The sequence below is a fragment of the Physcomitrium patens genome, chromosome 4 (genome assembly GCF_059467195.1).
Source record: "Physcomitrium patens ecotype Gransden chromosome 4, ASM5946719v1, whole genome shotgun sequence".
NCBI lineage: Eukaryota > Viridiplantae > Streptophyta > Bryopsida > Funariales > Funariaceae > Physcomitrium > Physcomitrium patens.
Window position 1 is genome coordinate 13,777,519 of NC_143413.1, and position 21,006 is coordinate 13,798,524.

General features: G+C 38.9%; 2 protein-coding genes across 22 annotated transcripts; one reads left to right on the plus strand and one right to left on the minus strand.

The window, feature by feature from the left end:
* Positions 1–1,757: 1,757 nt before the first annotated feature.
* LOC112281656 (uncharacterized) lies at positions 1,758–19,801 on the plus strand. 21 transcript variants are annotated; one of them, XM_090249852.1, is made up of 42 exons: positions 1,758–1,927; positions 2,117–2,893; positions 3,191–3,266; positions 3,427–3,560; positions 3,832–3,942; positions 4,432–4,557; positions 4,937–5,008; positions 5,199–5,294; positions 5,574–5,675; positions 5,801–5,872; positions 6,086–6,277; positions 6,692–6,820; positions 7,078–7,218; positions 7,310–7,510; positions 7,717–7,826; positions 8,068–8,174; positions 8,363–8,505; positions 8,835–9,083; positions 9,272–9,366; positions 9,468–9,585; positions 9,977–10,045; positions 10,193–10,277; positions 10,489–10,729; positions 11,189–11,309; positions 11,486–11,569; positions 11,801–11,896; positions 12,302–12,430; positions 12,764–13,041; positions 13,234–13,312; positions 13,577–13,642; positions 13,918–14,094; positions 14,177–14,353; positions 14,739–14,828; positions 15,063–15,140; positions 15,424–15,612; positions 15,824–15,941; positions 16,185–16,336; positions 16,462–16,710; positions 16,879–17,026; positions 17,136–17,209; positions 17,424–17,510; positions 17,765–18,298. In XM_090249852.1, exons 4-42 carry the CDS (start codon positions 3,456–3,458, stop codon positions 17,870–17,872), a joined length of 5,064 nt encoding a protein of 1,687 aa, XP_090105978.1. In that variant the 5' UTR covers positions 1,758–1,927; positions 2,117–2,893; positions 3,191–3,266; positions 3,427–3,455; the 3' UTR covers positions 17,873–18,298. The 21 variants fall into 21 exon arrangements, 16 of the variants coding, with proteins under 16 accessions (XP_090105978.1, XP_090105979.1, XP_024374188.1 ...); XM_090249853.1 differs by having other exon boundaries at positions 2,438–2,893; XM_024518420.3 differs by having other exon boundaries at positions 2,810–2,893.
* Positions 18,786–20,882, minus strand: LOC112281658 (uncharacterized). The gene has a single exon (XM_024518427.3). The coding sequence runs from the start codon at positions 20,673–20,675 to the stop codon at positions 19,092–19,094; it is 1,584 nt and encodes a 527-aa protein (XP_024374195.1). The 5' UTR covers positions 20,676–20,882; the 3' UTR covers positions 18,786–19,091.
* Between the last annotated feature and the right edge of the window lie 124 nt (positions 20,883–21,006).

Here is a 21,006-nt window from a genome sequence, read left to right on the forward strand (position 1 = left end):
AAGTGGAAGAAAAAATGGTTTTAAATAAATTAAAATAAAAGAATGTTACTACTAAGTAATTAAAGAAATTCCTTAAAACTTATAAACTCAAGTTATTTGCATTAAACATAAGGACATTTTCCAACGTATACAATCAAATGGATTTCACTAAGTTATTTTGGAATCTATTTGTTTTAAAGACAACAAAGATTGAATAAAGAAGTAAACTTTTAATAAATGAGCTAAATAAAAATGAATGATATAAAGCTAAGTAATACACAAGACATAATACAAGTTATTTATGAATAAATAAATAAATGAGCTAAATAAAAATGAATGATATAAAGCTAAGTAATACACAAGAAATTATATTTATATAAATAAATATATAAATAAATAAGTGAAGAAATCTATTCTTTTTAAACATAATATTTGGATTTTATTCATGAAAGGCTTAATAAATATATTTTTAATATTTATACTTATAAATATAATTCATACTAGAATTTAAAATTTTGATTATAACAAACTTTATAGAATTGAGTGATCTAAACTATTTTACTTTTCTACCAATTTATTTTATTTTAATCAATTTCATGCTTACTTAAGAAAAAAATAAATTTATTAATCAATCCAAGTTATTTTTATATTATTTTATATTTTTATATTTTTATATTAATATATTTTTAAAATTTACATATTGATTTAGTTTTAAAATTTATGAAAATTTATTATACAAAATATATTTATATTTTTTTTGACCTCCTTATAAGTAATTGGATTTCTTCCTTATTTTGTACAAGTTATTTATGCTATATTTAAGGATGCAAGAACATGCATAAAAATTAAAAAAGTTCTTTTTAAATCATTTCTAATTAAATAAGATGTCTATTAGGATTGTTTACATGTCATCCTATTTCTTCTTTATTATTGCAAATATATAGAATGAAATTATTATCAAAGAAGTGGAACAAAAACTTGTTTAAAAAATAAATCTTTTAATGCAAGGAAAACAATAGATTACATTCCATTATGTCAATAACATACTGCTAATTCTATTAAAAGATGATATATTAGCATACAATACTATTTGTATATTTAACTCAAAATTTCAAAAGTATTACAAAAAAGGATTAAAATTTTATAAAAATGAAACAATGGTATATATATATATATATATATATATATATATATATTTATAAAGTTTCATAATAATATTAATGATATTGATCCAAAAGACTTAATAATCATACTCATAGCATCATAGATGTGAATAGTTTTTTCTTTTGGTAATAGTTGTTAGAAGGCAATAGATGTAATTATTTTCTTTTGGTATCAATTTAAGTATTGAAATATATACAACAACACAAAATAAAATCCCAACTTAACCTTCTTTTTGTTAATTAACTATCAATTAATTAAGACTCTCTTCTTTTTAATAACATCTTTGTTAGATGAAAAAAAAATATTACCCAAATTTTTACTAATCAATCCCATAGACATAGACAAAAACGAATAAGCAAAGAATATGTTTTTGTATTACCTAAAATTATTTATGATTAACTATTGCTTAAAGTTGCCAAATATATAACATAAAAATATTACATCTACGACTATACAATAGAATTAGTCAATTTCATTTTACCATATGCAACAAATCAAAATAGTTTTCTCCCTAGAAAAACTGAAGCAAAGAACATAATCACTGTCCAATTATTTTGGCACAATATCTTTCAATTCCATTAGTTAGAATAAAGGCAAGTGAAATACGCTACAACCATAGTAGAGAGATGTTTTTGCAGCAGTTCCATGGGATACCATCAGCGTTGTGTAGTAGTTAGTAATATTATTGAAGAGGGGGTTGAGGTTGCATTGAGCTCCGCGTCGCAAAAACAGTGGCCAGAGATCTCATGGCTTCGCTCGGAGTAGTCGAATTGATCGTAATAAGGTGCGGCTCTTCTTCTTCAGACTCTCCGGGATCATTCTCACATTCACGTCAATTGCCATTCTGAACAAGGATGATACTTCTTTAGATTTACTTGTCTACATTCGATTGCGGAAATCGATGTTAGAGGGATTGTAGCCGTTGTTGAATTCCAGGTTAGGTTCTGTAGAGATTATGCGTGTGGTTTATCAGGACTGCTTCGCGAAGGGCAAGAGAAGAGAAAATTTGGATTCGAATGTTATTCAGATGTCGAATGCACAGCGCGGATCGGCACTACCGGACCTGAATGATAAAGAATTTGCAACTCTCTGCAATGGAATCAATTCCGGGGATCTTATGGCTGTGAAATTGCTTATAGACAAACCCGGTGTCGACTGGAGTTGTTGTGATGTCCAGGTTCTGAGGGCGGTTCTGCTCAGCGTGATTCACTGTCGTCTCAAAGTTCAGGAAACTTTACAATGAAACAAATTGCTTTGGTCTTCATGCTTGTGTTTTTTTTGCATGACTTGACAGGACTGTTAGCAATCTTCTACTTTCATCCAGAATATTGAATTAATGTGCATGGTACCAAACAAGTCATGTGAACCAGCCGGACTCAGGATGTCATTGGTTGCTTTCGAATTGGCGAATCCAACTAGTGTGGTGCCTCCCAAGCACTTGACTGTGTCGGTTGGAAACTACGGCTGTCAAGTGCACCAAGTTTTGTTAAGCATGGTCTGTTTCATGTCAATCATGGCTATTTTTTCCACCATGCCGGTAGAGAGAAAGAGAGTTCAACTGCAAAATAGGGTTGCCGATTTCCAACTACTCTGCTATTCTCATATTTCGTGGGAATCGGTTCATATGTAACATCAAGTTGAAGAATCTGAACTAGAGCATCCGCAGGCCGACGATTTGGGACACCTAATGCAAGATTTTGTGCTGAAGCTACAGAAGTCTGGAAGGGGGGTTGATTGTCCTTTTGTTCGCGTAAGATCTATTTCATCTCGAATAAAATTTGGACATTCGATTTTGTGATTTCGCATTCCTCTCATCCAGGCTTTTAGCTGTTGTTGCACTAATTCTTCACTTCAAAGTACTCCTGGGTACTTGTCGATGACAGTAATAATATGTAATTATATGTATTTTTGTACTTATCTTTTTCCTTTGTTGATAAGCTGTTGAGGAAAACCTGAACAATCATTTTGCCTGTGGCATGACCTAATTCCAAGCGCTGACTGCGACCTCTTAAATTGTCTCTTAAATTGTCTTGATGGAAATTTTCAGATGTTTCACAGATTGCTGAGGAATTTAAGAGAGAACACTCACGCCAAGTGTTTTGGTTCATGAAGTGCAATAATTCGTGCGTGTCTCACCCTGCTGCATAGGGTGCTTGTCTGGAACCATATCACTGGAAAGTTTGACTTTTTTTTTTTGAGAAGTAAGAATAATATACCTTTTTCTCCATCGTTCTTGATTCTTGATTCGAATGGAGTAACTTTTATAATTTCTTCACGAAGCAGGTATTTTTGAATAAGATTTGATAATCAAGATGGCAGACCCCGAATCCCCTGGCGTCCCTCTGGATCCGACTTCTGCAGAAGCGCGGGCATGGCCGAGAGAATCTGTGAAACTGATCGCATCTTTCGGCCTTGACGTTTGTCTCTGTTCTTTTTGCCGTTGAATTCCAAGTTTGCATACTTAGTGTTCAGCGTCCATGCCTCGATGATCATCGTTATCTTGTTCATGACTATTATGAGACATTCAAGGATTTTCGTTTGTAACTATAAATGGTCATGGAGAGTCTTGGTTTTCAAATTTGTGTCCCTAACGCTTGCAGGCTAACTTATTAGATTACTCACCATACATTCATACCAACGTCTTGATCTGTATTGTATTTCTGGAAATCTTGTATTATTTGATCGCAGGGAAGCAGGAGAAATAATGTGATGTACATTGCTCCTGGAATTCTTATTCATTCTTGTGGCGATATTGTCCACTTTCTGGATCTAAAAACCATGACATACATGTTCCAGCATGTATGTTCTGACCCAACTTCTCCTGCTATCAACTTGCGCACAAATACTTTCTAACAGTTCTTGCTGGCTATGACTGTACCTTCTCTCTAGCAAGTCTTGGATGTAGTAGGATTACAATTTTGCAATTCTCTACTTTTCATGATAATTCTCTCATATAAGATTTTACAACAGTTTCTGAATGCTTTCCAGCTTGGTATGAAGACGTCTAATGTCGTTTCTATGGTGAAAATTCGTTTGTTTATACTTTGGGATGACGTTTGTCACTGTGAGGACCTCACAACCAAACTGTCGTTGTTTGCTGGTTGTTCCTCCGCTTGTCACCCCGACTTTGGAAACTGATGTGACATTTTACCATAGGCATAGTAGGGTTTTGCAGAAATTTTTGGTCTTTGCTTCAACTATCGTTATTCTTCGTAGAGCACATTCCTATTACCGAATCTCGTCTAGACTAGTTTGGCATGTTATAGATTTAACCTCCAATGGCCACAGAGTGTGGAGGGGAATGGAATCGGATGCGTGGCAGTCCATCCAAAGAGAACACACTTCTGCGTTTGTGAGAAGGGCGTCTCGCCAAACATATACATCTATGCATATCCTTCTATGGAGCTTTACAAGGTATTCCCTCTCCCTCATCCCACAAATGTGCATGTGTCTTAAGTTTCTGATTATCTCTATTCCTGCCACTTTATTTGCCCAGTATTGCTGTTAGTTCAAATACGCGTCCCTCACTGAATGTCGTACTTGGATTAAACAGCTACCAATATTTATCGATGTGAGGTAACTTTGCATTCCTCTCTGTTGACATGTTTGCAGTAGTTCAGCTTAGTTTCTTATTATCAGCAATGCCTTCTGATGATACATCTACCATTTGAAATCGCACAACAATTGCAGCACTCCTGGAGACACTCAAACAACTCTTAGGTATACTGCACTTGAGGTGGGGCGATTTTCTCTCATTGTAATTGCAACTAACAGAAGGTTTGACTGATTGCAGACGCTGGTTGACGGAACAGAACGATATTTTTCAGGAGCCAGTTTTAATTTCGATGGTACCCAATTGGCCACAGTACGTTTCGAGTGCCATTATTCACTCTTTTCTATATTTACTTGTTGGTAGAATCATTCATGAAAGCTTCATGTTGATGAAATGTGTGTAATGGGAAAAAATTGCAACATTTTTGACGGCATGAAAATTCGTATTTTGCACCAAATTACTGCGCATGCTATTATTCTGGACGCTGAGATCAATAATGTAGGTGGGAGCTCACCCAGATTATCTGCTCACGGTTTGGGATTGGGAGAACGAGTTGATGATTTTACGATCGAAGGCATTTTCACAAGAAGTCTTTAAAGTAAGATGATAGTTTTACATTTCTGAATTTCCTGTGTTTTGGATTGCATGATGAGAGTCATGCCAGCTATTTCTTTACAATTCTTTTATTATTATTACATTGATATTTTAAAAATCCAGTCTTCATGCTATACACTGCCTTTTCAATAATTTTTATAAACCTCTTGTAAAATGTTCGTTTCAAACTAAGTTTGAACTCTGTTTGAGTCTTGTACAGCATCAAGAGAAAGTACTATGAACTGTATGAATTGAAGGGTGGATTTTTCGCTTGCTGGTTCAGGTTGACTTCTCAAGATACTTTAAGGGGCAGCTTTTGACATCAGGAGTGGGGCATGCCCGATTCTGGAAGATGGCATCTACTTTCACTGGCTTGAAGTTAGAGGTAAGTTGTGGCCATTTCAAGCTTCTAATTTTGTTCTATATTTGTCTGGATAGCTCCAAGGTGTGATGTCTACATCAGAAAGTGGGTGCTTTGTGGTGATTCTTCCCTGTGCTACTTCTAAACAGGGTGCCATAGCGAAATTCGGAACAGTCCCAATCAGTGACATTGCAGCTTACTTCGAGTTGCGAAACAGCAAGGTAATGGGTTCTTTTGTGATCAATTCGGTTTGGATGAATGCTCCAGAACATAACACGAAGACCCCTGCTAGTCCCAATCTGGACATCTCAGCTGGTTCCTAATCTGGAGTCCTCTGTAGGTGTGGCTGGACTTAAAAGGGACAATGGTACCTAAATAAAAGCCAACTCGTAAATGTAATCTCACATTTTGATGATCATTGTCGGACATTGCAGGTTGTCACAGGTACAGAAATGGGCACTGTTCTAGTTTGGGATGATGCACTCGTCAAATGTCAACTCAAAAGGCCAGGTGGAGATGAAGTGTATTGCCATCAAGGAATGATTGAATATTTGGTGTTAGACGAGGACGCTCGGTTCATGATCACTGCTGCTGCTGATGGATACATTCGATTCTGGGACCTTGACGTACGTGATCTCCCATTTCTTAGATGATATTTAGATGATGTAGGTTAGGTGATTAACATATATGCTCCGCAGAACCCATCCCTGCTGTTGTCAGTAGTGTCAAGGTCTGCATTTTGGTCTGCATTTGGCTGATGAGAGTGCATGCTGGAGACTTCTGTTTTCTTCTAGTGGGCTTGTCGGAGGTCTTAAAGGGAGCGAGTGTGAGTTCATTATGAGACGATGCTCCTACGATGTTCATGTTGCACAGTGAAAATAACATGCAATCCATGTCCTGTCGGACTCCACTTATTCATCACAAAAAAAGTGAAAGAAAAAGAACAATTGCGCATGTTTCCATTTCAATCCAAAGTCTTGCTCTTACTGAAATTTCTCCAAATTATGAATAAGAGTTGAGGACATAGAGGCACTGGGAAGTGGCTGGAAGCAGCAAATGATGGAGATGACAAACTTGTGTGCGAGATTGTTCCTACCAAAGAGGTGCTTGTGGATCCCCTGTGCCGTATCAAGGGCATCGTTGTTGAAAAGGACCACTGGATCATACAGGTTCTAAATATCGCTTGCTTCTACTTCACGATGTTCTATATATTGTGGATATAACTTATGCACAAGATTCTATGCATTAGCTGCACTAAATACTTTTGTAATTCGATCAATTACAAGGTTTAAGATTCAGATTCATACAAGCTCTCTGGAACGTAAGTTCTCGACAGCGTCCCTTAGGATTGTTACCTTTCCATGTCTATTTTCTGTCAGCTGCGATGTCGATTTAAGCTCGTTTGAATTGGGCTTTGTTCTTGCAGGATGAGGGTGGAGCACTATGGAGATCTGACCTACCTTCATTCAAAATGACGAGATTACTCGAATTTCATGCAGGTCCTATTGTAGGGCTTGTAAGCTCACCTATTAGTCATGAAATGGCATCTGCTGGATCTGATGGCACAGTAAGTTTCTCGCACCATGCATACTTTCAATTCTCATGTAATTTTCCAATGAATAGTACCTGATAATAGGTATATCAACGGGGGCATTCAGGTCCGATTTTACAATTTCAAGAGTAGGACGGAGGAGTTTAAAAGAAGATTCACCGTAGCATGCACTGTGATTATATGGCTGCCTTTGGTAGTGGATCCTTGCGGACAGTCAATAGTTGTTGGTTTTGCGGATGGCATTATTCGAATTTTGCAGCGAAATAAGAACAAATGGAGGCTCTCTGTTGCGGTCAAACCTCACAAGGTCAGTAACAGAATAGTTAGGTGATTACTTCAGCGTCGTATCGTAATGACATTAGTTTTAAAACGTTCAAATTATGGACTGACTGGAGTCTGTTTTTAGGAGAGTGATAAGTTGATTCACCTCATGCATGATTGTTGTAGGTGTCAAAAAGTCTGTGTTACGCAAGAAGTAACTATTATGTCTGACAGCTCTCAGAGTTTATTTAGGTGGGTGTGACAGGCCTGGCTTGCTCGGGTGACGGACAAGTGTTAGCCAGCACCTCCTTAGACGGCAGTGTTTTCTTCTTTCACTGTCCAAATTCATTTCGGCCGCTTGGGTGAGATACTTTTAATGCTAGGTTGATTGACAACCCATCATGCTCAATTGCCAAGTTAAGTAGCAGATCTATGCTTTAAGAATGACTTTCCCTTGAGTTCGAATTACGATTTGTGTTCTTTCTCGAAAATAAATGATCGTAGAAAGCTGTTGTAAATACGATTAAACTCTGGTTACCAAACAATTTGTCACGAATTATACCTTTGAGCTTTGAAACTGATTATCCTACTATCATCATGCAGGTACACTACCGTACCAGGTTCAATTACATGCTTGGATTGGTCTCCTAACTCACAGATACTTCTCGTTGGTTGTTCTAATGGAATGATCAAGAAAATTTCCAGACCTGGTAATTAGAGTATAGTGCTTTGGCACCTTGTAACTTTTACAATTGCCACAATTCGTTTGGTCACAAGTCATTAATTATTTTGCATGTTCCCTCTAGTGCACAACTTCATTCAATTTTATAGAAATCTCGGGGCTATCTCAGACACGAACCAAATCTTTTTGACTGAACCACACCTCTCCATGCTGCAGATACCAATAATGATACAACCAAGTCATTTGAATTGAAGGATTTGACCATCACCGACCTCAGCTTCATTCGTCCGAAAATTCCGAAGAAGATTCCACCTAGGCCACGGACTCCTCCCTCTCCTCCACCACCAGCCTCTAAGGGAGTGGGTGCCTTCATTAGTATTCAAATTCAATTTCATATAGTTTAATGTCAACTGCATGCATTTAATGTCAAATTCATAATTTTATTTCTTCGATGTTTCTGTATGGGCGTTTACAATAATTATGTATGTGCTCAAAGACGTAGTTTTACCCTGTATGCAAGTATTTGGTTATTATCTGACCATACGTACAGGGTGAAAGCTTGCGGTTACTATTTGACAGAATTGGATTTGTGTAAGCTCTGCGCTCTGCTGCAAAAGAATCCTCCATCGATCTGTTATCAAAGCTCCCCATACTTGAAGCATCTTGAAAAAATATTCTATGTTTGCAGGATGGAGAAGAAGCGAAAGGTGAAACTCGTGCAGAAAGCGAAGCTCTCAAGGACGGGGTATCAACTGCCGAAGTGGAATCACTAGGGGACCCCGCGGTTCCTCTGGAGATTCCACTTGAGCCCCTTCCAAGGATTCCCACACATCCACCAGAGCCCATTGAATTGGATGACCCTTCAGGCACTACTTATCCAATTCGTTCCATTTTTTACTCCAACGGCAATTTGAACAGCTTCTATGTTTCGACCGAGGTGCGTACATGTCATCCGTTCTCTTTATTCTACTCAGTGATTATGCGTAAATTTAAGGTCTCCATGTTGTGCAACCCATTTCTGTAATCTATTCAACTTTCTGCTTGATGAATTCTATGCATTATCATTGTTTCTAAATTGTACTATTCGTAATATATTTTCGTGCTTCCCGCGTGTCTCTTCTGCAGGGGATGGCAACTGGTTTTCTATTTGAATGCCACAGTGAGGCTGGAGAGGTGATGGGTTGGACTCATTGGAGTAAAAAACCAATCAAAACTATCAGGTCAGTTTACTAACGAGATTCCCCGTAAATAGTATCAAGTGGCTCCAGAAGCAGGTATATTTGATGCAATCGTACATTCGTACACTTGTATGTGTTCTTAGGATGACGCACTCGCGGAAATATTTTGTGTCTGGCTCTGATAACGGTGTGGTCCGTATTCAAATGGCTCCTCTGCCGGGCCAACTAATGGGAAATGATGACGACTCGAAATATTGGGAGGTAAGCGCTGTTGCTTTTTAATGATTCCTTGAAGAGGACCCCTCTCCTTGGTATGATGTGGATTACATGTCTTCTATTATCATAAAACTGTAGTGAGCGAACTACGGCATACAGATGATTCAATTAGATTTTCTCTTTTAATAGTATGCTTCTCACTTCCAAGCAATTAGCTTGTTCTGTGTATCCCAGTTTATGGCGGCTACAGTGACACTCTCATGGACATGAAATAAGAGATTCCATAATGAGCTCCCAAGTCATCCATGTCTGAATCATTGTTGAAACAGTTGTAACTAGAAGAATCTTGACTCAGGCTTGCAACTTTTGCTATATTGAGTCCTTGTTAAAACGCATGTAACAAATACATGAGGCTTAACATAAACTGGGTTCACAGGCTGGTTTGCATGATGCCTTCTACGGTGTCGTCACTGGAGCAGCGCTGAGTTTTGATGATCAGTATTTGGTAAAAACATTTCCTAACTATTACCTTCTTTTCATGTGAAGTTTCTGCAGCAGTCGCTTTACCATTTGAGTTGTTAACCGACCAGCACTACTTTTCATAAATAACTTAGTTTAGTATCCTTATCGCGATTGCATTATATATTTTCAGGCAAGTGTATCGGAGGATGGTAGCTTCTTCATACACACGATCCACTTTATCGACGAAAAACCAGCTGCACCCGAACCATTTCCTCGTAAGTTATGAGAAAGACATCTGTTGGCTTTGCTCTATTGAGCAAAAGAAAACGATGCGTGACAGAACTCACATAGGGTACTAGATTCAGGGTATAGTCTTATGGAATTTCTGGATTTTAAAATCTGGAAGTAGCGGGCAGAGAGCAACGGTGCCAAAGCTGAAAATGTCAGACTTCATACTATTACGACGTGTGATTCGATATGTTGCAGCAACAATTCCTGATGGCGATGTCGAGGATGTTCCGGGATACATGCTAAGTATTGAAGAATGGAGGCGAAAAGCGGAGCAGGATGAAATAGACCGGCTAGCGAAGGAGGCAAAGATGAAGCTTATTACTCAGTTAGAAGTCATTCGGAATCAGGTTGCCGTTCTATTAGAGGAAAACGGAGCAAAAGAACGCAACCAGCAACTAGCGCTGGAGGATTTTGTGATCGATTTTCGTCTTTTTAAGTTGGTCTTTTACCCCATTTTTGTAAGAGTCTGTTGCACATTTCTTAGAACTGCATGTTCAGTGGCTGTTTATGAGTGAAGGCGAGATAGTGACACTAATTGTGCATCAAGAACGGTTAGAGAATGCAGCTTTTTAAGCTTATTACGCAAACACGTAGCTATAAATCCTGCGACGCCTACTATATTCAAATTTTGTGTCGAGTTTTGGACACGTTTGGCATCACAAACAGGTATACTAGAGTTTTTTAACCCTTATAGTAGCTTCACCAGTTAGGCATCCTCTGTTTTCAAGCAATTCTATGATGTCACAAAGTCTTTACAATTTCTTAATTTTGAGATGTCTTCGGGTTTGAGTGGTAAGTGCAAGTTACGAATACCGTTTACAAAACCTACAACAAGTAAAGCTTCTCCTAATGTTGAAACACCGCTGCACATACCGTTGGGTATGTGAGTGTGCAGGAGGCTTGAGGAGGACACAATAGCAGAGCTGGAGCAAGCCCGCAAAGAGCTTCAGTGGGATTCTGAGAAGAGAAACGTGGGCCTTCGCAAACTAAGGTCGTTTTTCCTCGATCCTATTGAGGTTAGCCTCTGATATGCCACTTTTCATGATCTTCGGCACCAGTTGTGGACATCCTGCAGAGTTTTGATTTAGCATATTAATTTGAAGAGAATATTTTGATTTTTTTTGTTGAACTTTTCTCAATTTTTAGATAAGTATGGTATCCTTCCTTTGATTATGCATATATTGGGTTGCAGGTAGAACACATCGTAATACATGCCTTCGCCTCGGTATCACAGACCTCAACCTTTAGAGTTCTGAAGTTAACAGATGAATTTAAGGTGATTTTTATATATTTTCATATAACCTTGATGCTTAATTGACTTGAGTATAGTTGAAATCGAAGCGCAGTGACTTAATGATAGATGCATGGAATTTTTGAAATCACATGACAATTTTCAGTTGTTTGCAGATCAGAGTTGTCATGCTATCTCGTTTGTTTCTCACCTTTGAGATTGTGTTTGCGTTAGTCTTTTATCTTGAACGATCTTTAGGATTGAACTTGCTCACAGATAGCTCTCAATGAGGCCAGACGTCAGGGATGGATGGGGAAGAGATCGTCAGTTTCTGACGCGCAGCGGAAACAGACTATAAGACAAGATGCGCTGGTATTCTTGAGTTCTTGATCTCTCACTACCTTTGAGACATAAATGAGAGATGCAATATTGCAGTAATGATAATTCAATAATCCTCCTACTAATTCTCAACGCTGTGTCTTACTGTCCTGCCGTCCTACATGGACGTCTGAGGCTTAAAGTAGAGAAAACTTTAAATCTTATGGTACCAACTTTACAAATAATGACGATACTGTATTCATAGTGTATTTACTTCAAGAATGCCTTTTTGAGTTGAATAGCTCGAAATTTTAAAGAATTACTTATATCTGTAATCCCTGTATCTAAACACAATGCAGCAGAATCGTAACAGTTTAAAACAGTTGAATTTTGTTCGTTGAGATAAAAGTTTTAGCCTGAATTCACTCATGTCTTTGGAATTACAATTCGAAAGTGCAGAAGAAGAAAAAGAAGAGGGACGAGGAAAGTGCAGATGAACCGGGTATTACCAAGCTGGAATACAGGCGGCGTTTGTTGAAACAACGAATAAGAGAGTGGGATGATTTTCTTAAGACAAAACCTGACTTGGTGGGTTCGCCAGCTCTAAGAAATTACCTATACCATGTCTTTTGTGTAAATATTATGCTTCTGTTTTCCCGTAATAATTTGTGCACATTCTATTAGTATGGTATCGATGTCTCCTCACTTTCTGTTAGACCTTCTGCAACTCGTAGACTACATACAACCAAATGTATGTAATTGCAGAAATCATTATCTAGCGCTGCATCCTTATTTGTTTTGAATACTTGCAAATAATTTTCTCCCCTCGCCTCTACATTGACTATTACTTGTTGAGTACTGAGATTATGATTCGGTTTTGTAGAAATGATGAACACACAATCTTCTTTTTTTTATTATTAGACTTGGGTTGCTGATGAAGATGTTGAGGCACTTGATCGGGCAGTTAATAGCAAAGGTGATTTCAAGTTGAAGACGAATCCAGGATACGTGGTTCCAGATGATCAGTACACAAACGAGAAATTGAAACGAAATGAAATTGTACTCTTTCAAGAAGCTGTTCATGGTGTTAAGATGAATTTCAATAATCAGTTCTTTGTTCTTCGTCAAAAAAAGAAGGAACTTCGGGTAGTTTTGCTACTGAAGCAGAACCGCGTTATGGAGATTAACAAATTACTTGAGTAGGTCCACACAATCGCTTCCTTCATTCCTTAAACAAGAAGAAATGTTCTAAGTGTTACTTCACTAGTAAACATTTTACTTAATTGCAAATATGAAAGATATTTACTATTCCAAGGATTGGTAATGGTCCTACGGTTTGCTGTGAGAAACTCTGACCTGAAATTATTGGAGCTGAAATTTCTATTGCACAGTTCAAAAGATCCTCTTGTTCCTGTACCTGATTTCAAAAGAGAAGAGCAGCCAGAAGTACGAGAAATCGTCAAACAAGAAGTGAGTTCCTAAGTTGTCTAAAGAAGACTTCTGAGAATGTGATGATTAATCTGATTACGCTATCAATTGCTCTAATGGCACTATAATCAAGTGCCTCATTGTGGTGTCCAACCGACTAACTTTGCTCTGGCATCATTATTTCAATGTGAAATGCAAAACATAGCTGGCCAGCCATCAAAGAACTTAAAAAAGATTTTAAACTTGCCTGTTTGAGTGGTTTATCTGCCCATGCTTTGCATTAAGATACGCACATTCTTTTTGCAGGACCGAGATGCACACGAAGCAAAAATAGCTGCTGCGACTGCAGCCGCATTAGCAGCAGAAGGCAAGGTATTTAACTTTGTAAATTTATTGAAAAAAAATCCTTAAGCGAAACGTGTCATGGTTGCATTCCCTACTTTCTAACCAATTCTAGCAATTGATCGGTCACTGCTTCCCATCCCTCGATTACTTTTAAAGATCCTGCCAATCAATCCATTTTCAAAGCGTGTGCTGTGCTCATCAGAATTACAATCTGCAACTTTTGGTGAGATTGGAAATGATATTTTAGTGTACATCGAGTGATGGAGGTTTCCTTACTTAGTGTCAATGTCAGCTCATGGCAGAGCAAAGAAGGCGGTGGCTTAGGCGTTATGACAGCTGGTCCCAAGAAAACGGCCGAAGACCCAAAACCAGATCCCGTTGTTGGGACGCAGAGACTGGATCCCAAATCTCAAACGAAACCGAAAGGCAAACTCAGAAGGAAAGCAGAACCACCGAAGATAATTCTATCTCCATTGGAGGTAATAGAGATATATTCCTCCGTCCTTTTCAGTCCATGAATTTATTAATCAGGAATTTTTCAGTTGTGATAATCTCTTACAGGAAAGTGAAAAGGAGGCAAATCACATAAGGCTCCGACATGAAAAATCAAAGTTGGAATCAGAGATGAGAAAAATCATTACCGAATTTGATGATGAATTAGAGAGGCTGCGGCAGGAAAAATATCGTCTTGAGGTCAACATGAAGTGCGCTGATTTAAAAGCGCTTGTCATGTATGAGGTGTGCGTTAATTCAATCTGAAAACTCTTTGATCAGCTTCGATTTTTGTTTTATATTTGTTATGCTCTTTTTATTCATGTATTCAAATGTTTAGGCTTTCTGCAGCGGTGATTGTACTACCTTTTCCTTGACATCTTTTCTCATCCAGATTGGTTAGTTGTAAAACCATTCTCAGTGTCAATCGTCGGCTAGATATTAATCTCTAAGTATTTCATAGAGCTAATTATCAACAGGAGCTTTTTCATTTTAAGAGTACTGTGAAGGTAAGTTTTCACAAGGTAGTTTGAAGTCAGCTTTAGCTTCATTATATAATGTGATACTTTCATTTGTTGGATCAAAACTTAAGCAATCTGTATTATTGGTTCAAAATTATTCTGCGACACAGGAGTTAAAAATTCTCCGGAAACTGCAAACCCACGAGGACGCTTTAGACATGCGTTGCCAGGCGAAACTTGCAGAGGATGCTGATATTGTGGTAAGAGCATCGTACAAGGCACAAAACGACTGAAAAATCTAAGTAAAGGCAGTAGTCCTTTCGAGTTACAATATTTCTGTCTGCTTCGACTGTGCTTAACGTAAACGGAAATAAGTAGTAAGGTCTTTCATGGATTGAGAGAGCAAGACCTTGACTGGGAGATCAATTCTTAAAGATGTCAATATTTAGTATCTATGGACAATGCTTACGCAGTCTTGCTGATGCGGCTGATAGGTAAAACTGGCCGAACACGATTTGGTGGTGGATGCTGCTCAAGAAGAGGTTCAAGAACTTACAGAGCAAAGGGATAAGGTGGTTATAATATTCGTGACTTAACATGTCCTGTAAAGCTTGTTACAAAATCTATTCATAATCGTCTTTCAGCAGCGATGGGAAGTTTTCTTATTTTATTTTCTTATTTTCTTATCTTTTACCTCTTGGTTTAGTTTTAAAATTATCCTTTTAGTCCGGTTAACTTTTAGAAGGAAATTCCATACAATCTCAGTTTATTTATACAGTGATGCTCATTTTGTGATTCTTTTGTAGAGTGTCTTACGAAAGTTGACTAACTGGCATGTGGACATATTCTGAGCAGCTCTTTGCGATGTGGATGCAAACAAACCCACCTCCGGATCTTAACCCAGCTCACGGTGAACTTCACCGAATGTACATTAAAAAAATGCGACGGCCCAAGAAACCCAAGGAAAACCCTGACGATGAGACTGAAGAATCAGATCTGGACGAAGTAGCTGACGACGACGAAGAGGAATACGAGGATGAGGATGTACGTCTACTTATTATTTTTAAATGTATCTTCTATTTCATGTAAAGATTACTTTGAATTCAACACATTTGTTTTAGCCTGTATTTGGACTGGTGGCATTATGTTTGTATGGTCCCACACAGCGCTTCTGATGTCTGGAATGAGTAGTGTCCCTCTTTTTCTGTTTCATCACCGATTTCATCAATTGGCCATTCTCTGGATTATGATGTAGTTCGTAGAGCTGTGTCCTGGGAATGGGGACCCTGCGCTATACAAGAGGATGGTTGCTATGCGAGATAGACGTTGTTTTCTCGATTATGCGATTATTGACCAGGGCAAGATTGTTGATGGTAATAACAGAACTTTCTCTCTCTTAATATTTGTATTTTTCTTTGCAACACTTATGAAGACCTTTGTTATGAATGGATTTGTGATCCGTTCATTCTGTGATATAATGTTTAGGTCAATGATTTAATAGCTGGTCAGCATGCATCCTTTTTCTAAGATTCACTTGAAATATCGAAATGTGTAGCATTTGAAATCAATGATTAGAGGAATTGTCGCTACAGCCCCCGTTTTTGGTTATTTTGCAGCTTTGTTGAAGGAAAAAGGACAAATTATAAAGAAAAAGAAGGCAGTAGCGAGCCAGCTCAATGGCATTGAGTCAGAAATCGTGAAATTTCAGACTCTAAAACAAACGTCACTGAACAATGTGGAAGTTGGGCTTACGCTAAAAATGAACCAGGTTAAATTTCTCTTCTGCGTCGACATTAAATTCCACAAGACATTTTCACAAAACTGTATGAATGATGTGTTCGCACTTGATTATATATCCACACATCGCCTTCTTGTCCTACTGAGCGACTGCAGGTTGAGTATATGGAGAATGGTAGATTGCCTGAAGATCTCTCTAGAGCCCTTGTATTTGCGTTGAAAGAAGAACAAGGATTGATTGACAGACTTCGCGCGCATGGCGAGAGGAAGAAGTCTTTGAAGAAGCTGCACAAAGAGTTGAAAAAGATGCATGCCGACCTGCAAAGAGAGAGACGGGCTCAAGAGAAGAAAACGAAACAGACCGAGGCAAAATACGTGGAAAGCCAAATGTTGAAGTTTGGCGAGGTGCCCGTTACACTATTCTATTTCCATCCGACTTTAACTTGTACCTTCGAAGCTCCTTAGAATCAAATCAGTAATAAGTGGGGAATTCGATACGCAAACAATAATCAATAGAGCAGACATAATTTGTTTGCACATGTTCCTCATCAAGATATGGGGTTGTATGTGAAGACTCTTGTGGACGAAACGTTGAATATTATCATGATCAAGAAAGATCTGCAATTCCTGAGAGATAAATTGCGGAACCAGGAGGTCGGGCTCATACGTGAGCTGTCAGTGTGGCACCGGAGGATAGAAAGAGCCACGGACCAATTGCGAAGTATGTTGTGACTTTTGTAAAATTAGCTGTATGTTCCTAAAACAGCTCTGTTACTGAAGTATCACACAGCTTAAATACTGACTTCACATGGCAATTGATCTTCCACCAGGTCTGACGAAGGAGAACGCTGCAATCCTTCACATTGTTGCTGACCTCAAAGAACAGATGCAATCAATTCATTTTGTGAGTTTATTCGGTCGTTGAATATGAAATTCGCACTTTGCATCAAATACAGCATGTTGAGACCACTTCCTACCATCTTAATCTAAAGATTTTGTCTCAAGTATCAGCATCTTTGACTAAATATCAACTTTAGGTCAGCTTGTGATCTGTAGAATGGCATTAGATGATTGCCTATCTCCAGAGAGTAACTGGTTACATTATTATATATCCACAGGACATGACGTGCAGGGCAGCAACCACCTACACGGACTCTCTTCTAGAAAAGCAAAAGGCCGAATCTGACCAGAACATTCTCTCCATTGTAAGTAGAATCTGTTTCAAAACAACTGATGTGTTGACATCAAGGATTCATTATGTATCCTAACTTGACTTTTCTATGTCATGCAAAGGTCACAACCTGCAACATCCATGTGCAACTCAATATTTACTACGTTCATGTATTCTGATGTTCTATCTGCTCAACTGAAAGGATCGACTTCCAAACGCAAAATCTGCCCATTCTAAATTTCTACATTTTGTTCTAATGGAATTAATGAGCATTATCGACGTGTGCAGAAAATTACCAAGCAAGATGAGATGATCCAAGAACTTAAGAAATCAATCACTAGAACGAAGACTGTGTTGCCCAAAGTGTACCCCTGCGATCGTGAACAGGCCAGATAAATGCAAAGACAAGAAAGTCATAAACATGGTCGTTTCAAAAACTGATATCACTAGAAATGAGGTTGAACTTGAAAGCTGAGGTAACATGTCTTCATTCGTGCAACATATATTCAAGGTCTGCCTAAACGTACTTCAAAAAAGCCACTTCTTGAAAAAAAACCAAGCAAATAGAGTTGTGAAGGCATTGCAACCTAATTAGCTTAAAATATTGAAATTCTTGCACATTAGGTATTAAAAATGTATGAAAATAAAAATACGTACAATGTGAAAAGAACCAATATGCTCTACAATTGTAGGTTGTTTCATACATCATCTACTAGAAGGGAAAATGGTTTCAAGTTTGATTGACTTTTTGTTGCAGTAAACAATTATATTGATGTTTCATATTGATAATAATACTAACAGATTTAATATTTTCGTTTGAAATACTTGAATTTAATTGGGCAATAAAAATATGTGCATTAAGTCGTATCCAAATATTAAGATTTTTTTTTTTTTTCTTCAATTCGTTGGTATTCCACATAATTTGCTACTATATTCAGTCCTTTATACAATATTAGTTTTTCATCTAAGTAGTACACCATCTTGACATACGTAAATATTCTAAGATTAAATATATTGAATTTTTGTGGGTAACACATAGCATATTCCTACCACATTTTGTTAACGTTCATAGACTGACTCGGACTATGGAGAAACATGGCGATTGTGCTTTTGTACTTGAGCCCCACAACAGATAAATAAAAGACAATACTAAGGATATTCAACCCCTGAACAGAAAACACTCCAGGATTTATATCAAGAATTAATGAGCCAAAAACATATAATGCCTAAAGAATACATGCTTCATATACCCTCAGGAAATATTTCATGGGTGCAACATTTCTCGTCAATATACAGTGAGCCAAGCACGTGGAAAAAACTCCGATCAAACAACTCTAAATGAATACAGGATACAATTATAGAATGTCCTGTGAAGTATGGCCTAAGAAGATACACTCCTTGAGTGCACCGCACCAAATAACCAGCAGATAAATCAACCTCTTCCTGAAGCACAAGCTGTTGGCCAGTTGGTACCTGTTCTAAAAATCCGTGTACAGACACAGAAAATGAGGGAGGAAGCTATTACCAGCCCTTAAGATACTACATACTTTACCCGGAATCAGCGATCTTTAGAGTAGCAGATAGCGATTGCACTTGGACATCTCCTCAGCTCCAATTAAGCCTCAACGTTAGTGGATATCCTCCTTGGTCTGGGAGAAAACTTCCCAAATCTTCTCGAGACCTCTCCAATTGCTAACGTATCCCACACATGCAAATTACCCTTTGATCCACCAACAGCAAGCAAAAATGGAGCATCCTTGCAAAAACTTGCCGCAAAGACAGCACCAACCTTCGGGTTGGTGGACGCAATGCAAGCTGGTTGATTGTCTGTCAAGTCCCACAACTTCACCATCTTATCAGTGGATACCGTAGCCAGAAGGTTGGGTGCAGCAGTGTTGTATGCCAAACAGCAAGCAGCCTTGTCATGTGCATGAATGGTGAACAAAGCTTTCCCTTGCTGAGGATCTGTTGTCCCTGTGCGCACATCATATCCTCCAACAGTTCCATCTTCTAAACTCACTATAAATGTGTGTGGCGTGTGCGGATCCCAGGCTAGATATTCTACATCGGCAGAGACAGACCAGCGGATGGCGGCCGCTTGAGGAGCTCTCATATCTGTCAGGGCCACTGTCCGATCAAAGGACCCACTAAGAAGGACTGTAGGCTCCTTCAAGTTCCATGCTACGGCTTGAACTTTATCTGTGTGAATATTCATGGTGTGCTCGCATGCTCCCTTCACCACGTCCCAGATTTTGACAGACTTATCTGCACTTGCACTTGCGATAACGTTTCGAAATACAGAATTCCAAGATAGACCTAACACTGCATCCGTATGACTGCCCTCTTTGTACTGCACTTGTTTCGCTGCAGCCTTCTTCTTCGACTTCTTCTTGTTCTTCTTCTCTGTAGACCCTTGCTCAGGTACAGACTGAATTGCTCCACCTAACACACTCACAGGTTCCACCGAATCCACCACATCCAAATCCCAAATTTCGATTTCGGGTTGCATCGTCCCTACCGCAACATAGTTTCCCTTTCCTTCGCCTTTAGGATTACAATCTAGCCATGAAAGGCACAAAGGAAAAGCTGGCAACATGATGTCATGGTGAACGTACATATTCGTCTCCTCGTCAGGATCCTCACTTATAGTGTCTTCAGTTTCGTAAACCCAATACTCGAGGTGACTCACGTCGTCTTCGTTTCGAGCAGTCAGGATGATCAAATCCGAATCCTTAATAGTCATGTCCTCAATTTCCTCATCCTCATCGTCATTTTTATCGACAAGGTAAGGGTCGTCTTCATTGCTAGGATAATAAGCTGCCCCCAAACCACCATTTCCAAAAATCTCGACTCCTTCATCTTCTTCGTCGTAATGGTCCATGTCAAGCTCCGCCAAACCATCAGCGAGCATCTCCTCATGAGACTTGTGCCCATTGGGCTGAGACGTCGTCGCTCCAAGTGCCGAAGCAGCAGCTAAAGCAGTCGAAACAGCAGCGGAACCGCCAGAACCAGCCCCAGCGTCCTCCATCTCGTCTGCATCCAATTCCTCATCCTCTTCGTCCCCTTCTCCTTCGCTCGCCTCGCGAAGATCCTCATGCTGCTGTAAAAGCTCCCGCAGCTGCTCCTCCGTCGGCGGCTCGGCTACCACAGGCACATTTTTTGCTGCCCCTTTCGGCACCCAACACACGGCGGCAATCATGCTGCTGCCACAATCTAACACAAACCCAGAAAACCCTTCCGACTCTCCACAATCCCAGAGCCTGCGATTGCGCGAGAGCTTCAAAAGCAATCACGCAAGCGAAGATGAGCACACACCCTCTGTAGGTGAAGACAGCAAAGTCCTTGCGCTAGAGCTTCGAGAATTAGGGTTTAAGGAGAATTAGGATTTAGGGCATTCAGAACCCGCTACTCTTGGACGCATCTAGACGACTACTGTTTTTATATTAAGAAATAGGTCAACGTCACACCGTCTGCCACCTGACCACCACTCATAAAACCTAAATCTTTGCTCAGAGAAATAAAAAAAGATT